This window comes from Neoarius graeffei, chromosome 23 (assembly GCF_027579695.1).
Source record: "Neoarius graeffei isolate fNeoGra1 chromosome 23, fNeoGra1.pri, whole genome shotgun sequence".
In the NCBI taxonomy this organism is placed as follows: domain Eukaryota; kingdom Metazoa; phylum Chordata; class Actinopteri; order Siluriformes; family Ariidae; genus Neoarius; species Neoarius graeffei.
The window spans coordinates 56,332,966-56,345,468 of NC_083591.1; the positions used below are offsets into that span (position 1 = coordinate 56,332,966).

At 41.8% G+C, this 12,503-nt stretch overlaps 2 protein-coding genes across 2 annotated transcripts in view; both read left to right on the forward strand.

Annotated features, from left to right (window-relative positions):
* Positions 1 to 3,280: 3,280 nt before the first annotated feature.
* penka (proenkephalin a) lies at positions 3,281 to 8,289 on the forward strand. The gene is made up of 2 exons (XM_060905482.1): positions 3,281 to 3,421; positions 7,840 to 8,289. The coding sequence occupies exons 1-2, from the start codon at positions 3,281 to 3,283 to the stop codon at positions 8,287 to 8,289; spliced, it is 591 nt and encodes a 196-aa protein (XP_060761465.1).
* A 4,096-nt stretch (positions 8,290 to 12,385) lies between these two features.
* Positions 12,386 to 12,503, forward strand: part of sdr16c5a (short chain dehydrogenase/reductase family 16C, member 5a) — a 50,533-nt gene continuing 50,415 nt past the window's right edge. Inside the window, exon 1 of the mRNA XM_060906476.1 lies at positions 12,386 to 12,407. The gene's annotated coding sequence lies outside the window, so the exon portion shown is untranslated. The remainder of the gene's footprint in view (positions 12,408 to 12,503) is intronic.

The following is a 12,503-nucleotide window of genomic DNA, read 5'->3' on the forward strand; positions in this document are numbered from 1 at the left end:
CTTTCATGTTGCCAAACTGGGCTGTGTTCCAAATCTCCATAAACTCCGCATCATGGAAAAAAACATGGCTGGAGCAATTTAGCTAATCAGCATAAGGAAGTTCTATAAAGATGTGGGAATTCACACACTTCATCAGGAGGAAGAGCAGGATGGGAAATTTCATTAATATTATAACACACACACACACACACACACGTCAGATATCACTATAAATAAATCATGATGTTATTGGAGAAAGTAGGTGTGCTTTAATTTTATATTGTGTGTGTGTGTGTGTGTGTGTGTACCTACACTTGTATACATGTGTATATTATACTAATGTATAAAACAAGTACATGAACTTTAATAGAAGCACCTGGTCCGAAGTCTATCCCGGGAATATTGTGTGTGATCCAGGAGGACACCCTAGATGGGGTGCCAGTTCATTCAGTTCATTACAGGGCATCACACACACACACACACACACACCTTAGAGCCACCCATCAGCATGTTTCTGGGAGGATGGAGGAAACCAGAGAACCCGGAGGAGAGCATGTAACAATCCACACAGGCAGGATTCCGAACTCAGTAGCTGTGGGAAGGGAACGCTGCCCAGCTCGGTGCACCACTGTGGCACCGTACTCCTGGTTTACGGAACCAAAATGGTTGTTCTGTAGTAAGTGTGTAAGTTCCGTGTAAGTGTTTTGAACCGTTAACCAGCTCAGGAACCTTTGAGGAACCCATTTAAGAAAAGAAATGTAGTTCGAGCTTGATTTGTATGTTACAGTTTTTCCATTCAAACTTATCCTGATCTGTTTATTTACTTTACTCACGCATGCAGTGTGTGTGTGTGTGTGTGTGTGTGTGTGTGTGTGTGTGATGCTTTACTGTGTGACTGAATTAGCATTCACAGATTGGCGTCACCATACACATTTGGCACAGTGTGTGTGTGACGTTAATTAGGGGGTGGAGTTACTGCTTAAAGCCTGTGCTGTCAGTGGAGTGTACATACACACACACAGAGTGGTGGAGTTAAAGCCTGAACACCGTCGCTGCTCTTCATCACAGCACTTCTGCTGCTGCCGTGTGAGTGTGTGAGCGTGTGAGAGTGCGTGTGTGTGTGCAGGTCTCAGATCTGCGTCCTCTCGCAGGGACTTTCCTCAACTCCACGTCCACTGAGGAGAAAATCTTCATCCATCACTTCTTCCTCGACTCACAGCTCCGGAGGACCGACACCACAAACACAGGTAACTTTCAGGACATGGAGAAAAAAACATCAGATTTTTCACTCCAGAAGGTTCTCGATTCTTGAAAGAGGACACAGAGGAACCCTGTTTGGTTTCCTGAACAGTTTTGATGTTTGGTTCTGGTTCTTTAACTGTTTATTTTGTGGTGTTAGAAAAACCTGAAGAATCACTTTCTAACATCACCTTGGCTTAGATTTAAAAAAAAAAAAAAACTGGGTGAAGCATTACAGAGTGAACGGTTCTTCAAAGAATCAAAAATTTTTCTACAGGAACTTTTCTGGTACCTTTATCCCCTGTATTATCAGAGGTGGAAACAAGTATCAGTTCTTTACCCATTTTCTTTTTTAAATCTACAATAATTCAGTTTATTTCCACACTATAATTATTTTATATATTTTAGATTTCACTGTATATAAGGAGTGGGGACCATTATTAGTTTTATTTATTTTATATATTTATTGGTCCCTGTATATGTATATTTTTTTTAGTTCCACTATAGATACCTTTTTATTCCAACTTAATTAAATATATATTTTTCATTTTTAATTGTTTTTATTAGTTTTACCTTTTTGGTCCATCTATAAATGTTTTAAAATTTTTTTACTCCCGTTATTATTTTTCCCTTTTTTACCCCATTATTAATTTCTAACTTTTTTTTAACTCCCACTATAATTTTTGTCCATCTATATATTCCTGGTTCCACAATTTTTAAATTTCTTTGGTCTGGAACTTATTCTATATTTTTGTTCGTCCCCCTAAAAATTCAAAAAGTCTTTTGATTTGAGTAGAATTTTTTTTTACATCTTTTTTATCTATCTAGTCCCTTTTTTAAACAATTTTTACATTTTTGGTTTGCATTTATTTATTTATTTCGGTAAATTTCTGCATTGTGTTCCAGATTCATCTCATCTCATCTCATTATCTCTAGCCGCTTTATCCTTCTACAGGGTCGCAGGCAAGCTGGATCCTATCCCAGCTGACTACGGGCGAAAGGCGGGGTACACCCTGGACAAGTCGCCAGGTCATCACAGGGCTGACATGTGTTCCAGATTGATTGATTGATTGATTGATTGATTGATTTATATGAGAAACAGTGGTTCAGCTCATTGCGACAGAAATAATTACAGTTAAACAAAAATGACTCTCCTGTTTGGTAGAATATTTTCTTGGACATTTCCAAAAAAGTAAAATAAATAAATAAATGGGGGAAAAAGGATTAATTTCAGAGCAGTAAAATCTGAGCTCTGTCCCGCTGTGAGAGACGGAAAATCTGTTTGTATAAATTCATCGAAATCTCACTAATGGCTGAAATTAGTGTGAGATTTTGGAAATTTGGAACAGAATCTAAAACTCTAAGAAAGACAGACAGAGAGAAAGACAGATGTAGACAGAGAGACAGAGAGAGAGACAGACAGAGAGATGGAGAGACAGGGAGGGAAAGACAGGAAGAGACAGAGAGAGAGACAGAGGGAGACAGACAGACAGACAGAGGGAGGGAGAGAAAGAGACAGACAGAGGGAGAGAAAGAGACAGACAGACAGAGGGAGAGACAGAGACAGACAGACAGAAGGAGAGACAGAGGGAGGGAGAGAGAGGGGGAGACAGACAGACAGAGAGAGCGAGGGATAGACAGAGGGAGACAGAGACACAGACAGACAGATGGAGGGAGAGAGAGGGGGAGAGAGACAGAGAGAGTGAGAGACAGAGAGAGAGAGAATAATAATAATAATAATAATAATAATAATAATAAGGAAAGTGGAATGATTAAATAATATTTCCTCCTGATTTTGTTGAATTTTGTTCAGTTCTTTTACAGTTTGTTGCTTCATTGAGGGATATTTAAATATTTAGTTATTGATAATTATATAATTTGTATGTTCACTTAAATATTTATTTAATTAGTTTAATAATTCCATGTTTTTATATTTCGATTGGTCACAGATGTAATTTCATACAGAACTAAAAAATATTTATTATTATTATTATTTCTGTCAGTGTTATAATCCCAGGCTCCTCCCCTGTACCTGTGTCCGTCCCTCTGTGTCCTGCAGCTCATGGCGCTGATGGTGAACGTGTGCTGGATGTTGGCTCTCACCGCGTGCTTGGTGCTGACGGTGCAAGCGGAGTGCACGAAGGAGTGCACACTCTGTCTGTACAGCTCATTAGCGGCACAGCAAGCGGACAGCAGCACCGGGGTACGAACGCAATCACATGAAAACACAACAATTTAACACCATCTGAGAAAATGACAAGGCAGACAGAATAGCTCTTCCAGGTCAGAATTGGAAGTCGGGTGGAATTTTTCAACCGAGGTTAGAATTTTTAACCCAGTTCATAATTTGCTCCTTGTATTAGTGACACTTACTGTATCTCGGGTTCGGGAAGAGTTTGGATTTTAAACTACTTGATGATGTAATAAAACTGGACTCATTAATAAATTCAAACTATATATCACTCCTTCTATTGCAATCGTCGCTGGTCTCATGGTGAGGGTGTTGGGTTAAGAATTAGAAGGTTCTGAGTTCAAATCCAGGTGAAAAGAGATACTTTAAAAAATGCTAAATAGGTTGAAAGACAAGAGGAAATACTCAGTCTGTGTAAACAAAGAAGAAGTGCATGGAAGAAAGAGAGACAAAAGAAGTGATGGAAAAAATAAATCCCTTTTAAGAATCTTAAACAATCCAAAATTTTACCGAGGTTGAAATTTTTTGACCTGTAACATGTACACACACCATACAACAAAGAGCCACACTGTTGATTCCAACATAATACATTATATAACTTACAGCAAGAAATAACCTGGAGGTGTTAATCGTTGTAGGAAGTGCTTTAACAGCGTCATTTCTTCCTGTTAAATTACAGTAATTAAGTAAGAAAGCATTAGATTTAGGACGTGTAGTGTTTATACCTTTAGAATAGTTTATTTAAAGCTAGACGGCCTTTCGATTTCATAAAATCGGTGAAATTTAGTTCCGTCTGAAATGTGGTGATTGTGATATCTGTTTATTTCTGTAATATCTCAAAATATCAGGCCATTCTGTGGCTGGGAAGTTATTTAATTTGAGGGGATTAAAGCAAATAATGTGCATGAAATCGCTCACTTGGCGCAGTCAAGCAGACAGAGGAAGTCCGTGTGCGCATGCGCAGGCTTACCTTCTTCTTCTTCTTCTTTTGGGTTTTACGGCAGCTGGCATCCACAGTGTTGCATTACTGCCATCTACAGGTTTCCCTTTGAGCGTGCACTGACAGTTCCATTATTCTGTCGCTAAACGAACAGCTGATCACACCGAGATGCTCGCTGAGCGCCAATATTTATTAGTTTGGTCCTGCGTTTCCTTTCCTTCGTATATAACATCACGTCTTTTCTTCTTGCTTTCTTTCCGTTACTGTAGTTGCTCTTTCACGTTTCATTCGTACACTCACGTCCTCCATTTTTCTCTCCTGTTTCAAATTTGTATCCCACAATGCCGTGCGTGAATGGGGAAAGCCCACCACATGATGCATGACGTAGTATCTTGTATTGGTTCATGGTGAAGCAGGAAAAAATAGCGGAGAATTTAAAGCCACGTGGAGATAAATTCATGAAATTGTTCTATTAAAAAAACATAATAAAATTGGAAGTCTGTGATTCGAATTCAATAGCTTTCAGTCACTAAACAAAAATAATTGGGTGTCGGGGGAAATTCTTTTTATGATCTACACTTGAAAAATCTGAAAGGCCGTCTAGCTTTAATTATAAGTGTTTATGCTAAAGGTGTAGTCTGTATATAAGGAATAAAACACGTATGTGTTGTGCTGTTATCGGAAAATAATTAGTAATCAGATGAGTCACACGTGGACATCCAAAGTGTTTCATTCCTCTTATACTGATGACATTTTTTTTCCATTTATAGCTACATTTAATGTCCAGGAAACGAGTTAGTTACTGTTGCCACTTACGTTATAGCAGCTATAAACAGTCGCTCCCTCACCAGCCGCTCTTCTCTCTCTCTTTCTCTCTCTCTCTTTCTCAAACTTAAGATGCAACTCCTCTCTCCTGAAGATATCAGAAAACTTCATGTGACACCATTTCACAGCTCTGACACTGGAGACTCCTTCCATAAACATTAAAAAGTCTCCGTAGGGAATGATCTGCTTATCTGTTACGATAGAAACCGTAACGTATTAGAGCGAGCACATAAATATAAACTTGTGATGCGCCTTGCAGCTGGAACAACTATCTGATCCAAGCTCATTCTCATCTCATCTCATTATCTCTAGCCGCTTTATCCTTCTACAGGGTCGCAGGCAAGCTGGAGCCTATCCCAGCTGACTACGGGCGAAAGGCGGGGTACACCCTGGACAAGTCGCCAGGTCATCACAGGGCTGACACATAGACACAGACAACCATTCACACTCACATTCACACCTACGCTCAATTTAGAGTCACCAGTTAACCTAACCTGCATGTCTTTGGACTGTGGGGGAAACCGGAGCACCCGGAGGAAACCCACGCGGACAACATGCAAACTCCACACAGAAAGGCCCTCGCCGGCCACGGGGCTCGAACCCAGGACCTTCTTGCTGTGAGGCGACAGCGCTAACCACTACACCACCGTGCCGCCCTTCTGATCCAAGCTGTTATAGAAAATTAATCAACCCCTTTCAACCACTACAAATTAAAATAAACAAATGTTTGAATAATTTATAAAACCTGCATCCAAGCAGAACGTCATTTTGTTCTGATATAAAGGAATCGATGTTTTACTGCAATGATTCTTTAAATTAGACACCATTTAATAGAATATATTCCCTCCATTTGCCTCATCATGGTTTTAAACCGCATCACCGCTGAACCCTGATTGGAGCCAACGCACTGCTGTGAAAGCTCTTTAACGTTAAATGGGTTGGTGTACAGGAGAGGATTAGGCAGCTGTTCACGCTTCTGTGTGCTGTTGGCTCACAGTCCTGCGCTTTCTCCTGATTATTCCAGCTGCTTGTACAGATGCTGTTGCTCGCACGATTGTTTTATTGTTTTGTCTTTATGCACCTCTTCGTGTTTGTTTTCCTGTTGGATTAAAGCGTCGTTTCAGGAGCAGAAGGTGATTATCTTTATGAGGGGTCTTTGGTGAGATATGTGCAACATGATGGGGTAAAGTTTATTGACCTGAATATAATAAAAGTCAGAGTGAAGCAGCAGGTTGGGCTTCCCGGCTCCGTACGCCACCTAGTGGAGACGTCCAGCGTGTGTGGGTCTCAGGGTGGTGATGATGTGAAGCACATCTTAATATGATGACTAAATTACAGGCATTTAGCAGATGCTCTTATCTAGAGCAATATACACCAGAAGTAGGGGGTGAGGTGCCTTGTTCAAGGGCACTTCAGCCAGTCCAGGGAATCAAACCAGCAACCTTTTGATCACAAAGCTGTTTCTCTAACCATTAGGCTACAACTTCCCCATGATAGGTGAATGGATTGAGCACTGAGAACTGAGAATTCCCATTCCTTACCAGGACTAACACATACAGAGGCCACGCCCCCTTCACTAGGACTGATGGCACAGAGGCCACGCCTACTTCATTGGCCCTCAAAGTACAGACCCATTCCCTCTTCACTCCAACTGGCACACCTCCTTTAGGCCACACCTCCTTCACTGACATTAGTAAGCACACTTGCTTCACTGGAACTGACAGTCTTACAGGACACGCCCCTTTACTACGACTGACAGCACAGAGGCCACGCCTCCTTTACTGCCACTCTTAAGCGCAGATTCATAAGCGCACACTCTCATCACTGGGACTGACAAGCACAAAAGCCACGCCTCTTTTATCAGAACTGACAAGACCAGAGGCCACACCTTCTTTACTGGGACTGGGACTGCCACGCCTCCTTATGTAGGAATGACAAGCACAGAGGCCATCCCCCTTTAACTGAGCCTTGAAGCACTATTGTTAGTGAGACTGACAAGTGCACAGCCCATGCCTTGTTTAGTGTGACTGACAGGAACAGAAAGCCACGCCTCTTTCACTGCCACTAATAAGCACAAAGGCCACGCCTCCTTAACAAAGGGCTCACAAACAAGATGTCCTTTTCATAAGGACTTGCAAGAACCACCTTATGGCCACCCCTCCTTCGCTGGGACTGACAAGCCCAAAGGCCACACCTCTTTCACAGGGATTGACAAAAACCAAAGTCACACCCCCTGACAAGCACAGAGACCACCCCTCATTCCCTGGAAAAGACAGACACAAAGGATACGCCCTTTTTAGTGAGACTGACAGGTGCAGATGCCCCGCCTCCTTCAGTGGAATGGACAGGCAATCAGGCCACGCCTACTTACCTGGGACTAACAAGTACAGAGGCCACACCTCCTCGGTACATACAATTACATAGGCTTTCTTATTTAATGTGATATTAGCAACAGAATCACTAAACACATCACAGATCGTACAATATCAATATTTACCGTCCGTGTCACTGTCATGGTTACTTTTAACGTTCCTAATAATTACTGTATACACTCAGGTGAATTTAATTAAAAATGGCAGCCTTTGTGTAATATCATTCCTTCAGTAAGAATTTCCCGTCACAGAGCTTCCTACTATGTCGCTGAGAATCTTTCCTGTGTCTTTAGCCGTGCACACTGGAGTGCGGAAGCAGCGTGGACCTGAGGAAGCTGGGCCTCTGTCGGAACGCTCTGACCAAAGACGAGCGTGCCACCGCGGATCAGAAACCAGAGCCTGACAGCGCAGAGCACCTCCTGGCCAAGAAATACGGCGGCTTCATGAAACGCTACGGTGGCTTCATGATGAAGAAAACCTCCGAAGACCTCATGAAGGATGAACCCGACAGGGCTTCGGAGGAGGAGCTGGACATCCTGAGGGAGATCCTGAGGGTGGGCCTGCATGCCAACGAGCCAGGCAAGGAGCTCCAGAAGCGCTACGGAGGCTTCATGCGCAGGGTGGGCAGACCGAATTGGCTGGACGAGCCCAAATCTTACAGCCTTCACAAGCGCTGGGAGGAAGACGGAGCGGAGAACGTGTTGCCTGAGACGCAAAAGAGATACGGAGGCTTCATGGATTAGGAGCTGGCATGGAGATTCCAAACAGACACTCATTGTCGCAAAACAGTCCTAAATGTGTGTGTGCGCACGCGCGCACACAGCTTACAACTTAATGTTAATTTACGTATTATTAATGTATTAACGTGCCAAGTCTGTTTCTTTTTTGCGTCTTTGCTTTTGCTATAGACATGGACGATTCATGATAAGCGACTCTTTGAAGCAAATCAGATCAGTGAGTCAATCTGCAAGCAAATCGAAATGTTTAATGATTATTTTACAATTTTAATCGTGTATACATTTCTCCAATTACAGTAAAAAATATACCTTAAGCAGAGTAAAACGCCTCTATGTTTATATGTTCGCTCATGATAAACAATAATGCGAACCCATGTTGGATCTTGTTTCATGAATCAGCAATTGAATCGACTCACTCGAATGACTCGTAACACCCGTGATTTCTTTGCTAATGCGTGTATTCGTGTCGACACCATGTCTATATTTAATACGTCGCCTATTTTTTTTTTTTTGTACAAAAGAGCACAGTAATCACAACATTGCTTTCTCCATCGGGTAGTGCAGTGATTCGTTACACAAATTCAAGTGAATTGTTTTTATTTTTGACTATGTGTACAAGATTTCATCGACGTAGTGATAATGGTGTGTATCTCGCGTTTCTGTCATGATGTGTTTCAATCATTTCTGATTGACTGGCTGTACGAAGTACAATAAATTCATTTGACTGCAGGAATAAAACGTGTGAGCTTGGTTTTGTTGTTTGTAATGAAATTAATCTGAATCACTGTGTACACCACCACTACACATCGCCACATTGCTGTAAATTCACGCTAGCAAGAACAAATCATCTTTCTTTGTCGCTTGTAGTTTCTCTTGTGGGTTGTACCTTGTGGGTGTGGCCTGTCCAGCATTTTTTTGTTTTAGCTGTGATGAAACTAGCTACACAGTAGCTACGTATCTCTTCTAAAGTCAAACATAAATTAAATAATGTGAAAATTGGTTGTTTTATTTACAAGCTACATAATTGGCTTTGTAGCAAGCTAATGGCACTAGCTTCATATATATACACACACTCACAGGGTTCTCGAGAAAATCTGAAGTAGCTAGCTAAAAAAAGTAGTAGGCAGCTCTGGAATTTGCTGCCGTGGCACACCAGAGGTGCACTAATGCTAGGGGCGCTAATAAATTACGAAACATTTCCCTGTAAAATACTTGCAAAATATGTATAAAATTTCCCTCCAGATGTGTTTGTGCTTGGCTTTCTCAGTTACCCTCTGTAGTATGCTGCCTGGCTCTGTAACATAACTACATACGCTACGGCGTGGTCACATGGTCCGGCTCAGCCAATCAGAGCGTGAGAATCGAGCAACAAATATGGCGTTGCTTCTGGTCACTGTAGACCCGAATCGAAGACAATTTCATGGTGAAATAATTGGATTCGCAGAAAATTATGCAGCGGAGACAATATAAGTCGTTTGAACAATTCAAGGCAAGTTTTTATTTTTTCCTGGGATCGAGTAGCCGGCGTAGACCATCTGTGTAGGCGGAGAAAACCGCCGGTCGCCGGTGCTTGTGGACATCTATCTTTGCGCTCAGCTGATGTGAGAGGATACGCAGAAACCATAGTTATTGGGTTTTTTCCTTGATTTTGTCACATTAAAAAGTAAATGGAAACAAATTGCAGGAGAGAACTACAACCCCTGGCAAAAAGTATGGAATCACCAGTCTTGGATGAGCACTCATTCACACGTTTTATTCTGTAGAACAAACTCAGATCACAAACATGATACAATAATAAAGTCATTCCAAAGTGCAGCTTCTTGGCCTTCAGAAGCACTAAAAGAAATGAAGAAAAAGCATTGTGGAAGTCAGTAAATGTTACTTTTATAGACCAAGCACAGGGAAAAAAAATATGGAATCACTCAATTCTGAGGAAAAAAATATGGAATCATGAAAAACAGACAAACAAAAGAACATTCAAAACACAATCACTAGTACTTAGTTGCACCACCTCTGGCTTTTATAACGGCTTGCAGTCTCTCAGGCATGGACTTGATGAGTGACAAACAGTATTCTTCATCAGTCTGGTGCCAACTCTCTTTGATTGCAGTTGCCAGATCAGCTTTGCAGGCTGGAGCCTTGTCGTGGACCATTTTTTTCAATTTCCACCACAAGTTTTCTATTGGGTTGAGATCTGGACTATTTGCAGGCCATGACATTGACTGGATGTGTCTTTCACCAAGGAATGCTTTCACAGTTTTTGCTCTATGGCAGGATGCATTGTCTCGTCTCATCTCATCTCATCTCATTATCTCTAGCCGCTTTATCCTGTTCTACAGGGTCGCAGGCAAGCTGGATCCTATCCCAGCTGACTACGGGCGAAAGGCGGGGTACACCCTGGACAAGTCGCCAGGTCATCACAGGGCTGACACATAGACACAGACAACCATTCACACTCACACCTACGGTCAATTTAGAGTCACCAGTTAACCTAACCTGCATGTCTTTGGACTGTGGGGGAAACCGGAGCACCCGGAGGAAACCCACGCGGACATGGGGAGAACATGCAAACTCCACACAGAAAGGCCCTCGCCGGCCACGGGGCTCGAACCCGGACCTTCTTGCTGTGAGGCGACAGCGCTAACCACTACACCACCCTGCCGCCCACGATGCATTGTCATCTTGGAAAATTATTTCATCATCTCCAAACATCTTTTCAATTGAAGGGATAAGAAAACTGTCCAAAATGTCAATGTAAACCTGTGCATTTATTGAAGAAGTAACCACAGCCATCTCCCCAGTGCCTTTGCCTGACATGCAGCCCCATATCATCAAGGATTGTGGAAATTTGGATGTTTTCTTCAGCCAGTCCTCTTCATAAATCTCACTGGAACGGCACCAAACAAAAGTTCCAGCATCATCATCTTGTCCAATGCAGATTCGTGATTCATCACTGAAGATAACTTTCATCCAGTCATCCACAGTCCATGATTGCTTCTCCTTAGCCCATTGTAGTCTTGTTCTTTTCTGTTTAGGTGTCAATGATGGTTTTCTTTTAGCTTTCCTATATGAAAATCCCATTTCCTTTAGGCGATTTCTCACGGTTCGGTCACATGACTCCAGCTTCCTCCCATTTATGCTTCATTTGTTTTGTTGTACTTTTTCGGTTTTCAAGACATATGGCCTTAAGTTTTTTGTCTTGACGCTTTGATGTCTTCCTTGGTCTACCAGTACGCTTAGCTTTAAAAACCTTCCCATGCTGTTTGTACTTGGTCCATATCTTAGATACAGCTGACTGTGAACAGCCCACATCTTTGGCAACCATGCGTGAAGAGTTACCTTCTTTAAGAAGTTTGACAAGCCTCTCTTTTGTTTCAAGAGACATCTCTCTTGTTGGAGCCATGATTCTTGCCAATCCACTTGGTCCAGCAGCCCTCCAAGGTGTGATAACTGCACTGTTTCTAACTGCAGACTAACGAGCAGATCTAATCTGAGACAGGTGTCAGTTTAGGGAAAGGAAATTGACTGGGTGAGTCCTTATTTTCTACCTGAAAATTGAGTGATTCCATATTTTTTTCCTCAGAATTGAGTGATTCCATATTTTTTTCCCTGTGCTTGGTCTATAAAAGTAACATTTGCTGACCATCACAATGTATTTTCTTCATTTATTTTAGTGTTTCTGAAGGCCAAGAAGTTGCACTTTGGAATGACTTTATTATTATTGCATCATGTTTGTGATCTCAGTTTGTTCTACAGAATAAAACGTCTGAATGAGTGCTCATCCAAGACTGGTAATTCCATACTTTTTGCCAGGGGTTGTAGAAGCACACTCTGATACTCCTTTACGACCAGTAGGGGATGAATTCTGTTCTTGTTCATGCAACAAATTTTGAACCCTTCAGAGCATTTCGACCAAAAATAAATTGCTTCAGAACCTGAAAAGTTGGTTCCCAGCAGGAACCAAAATATAGCTGGTTTTTCCACTATGAATCATGATGACATCAGTGGGCGTGTCGTTAGTTTTGGTTGGGAGAGGAAGTAGTAGAACACAATGGAAAAGGAGACATCTTCAGAAAAAATGGAATGAAAACAAACATCTGTAATAACACAACAAAAGCTCGGAGGTAATCAGTGTGCACTGCCATCTTGCTATGACTGTTTACTCCTGCTGTGAATAGTGTAACGCTGTCCGTTAATAATGCATCCTTGATTACAATGGT

Bases quoted from the DNA above. Each gene is read 5' to 3' on its own strand.
- penka (XM_060905482.1), top strand. From the start codon at position 3,281: ATGGCGCTGATGGTGAACGTGTGCTGGATGTTGGCTCTCACCGCGTGC. The intron at 3,422-7,839 runs GTACGAACGCAA...CTGTGTCTTTAG, and splicing joins AAGCGGACAGCAGCACCGGG to CCGTGCACACTGGAGTGCGG.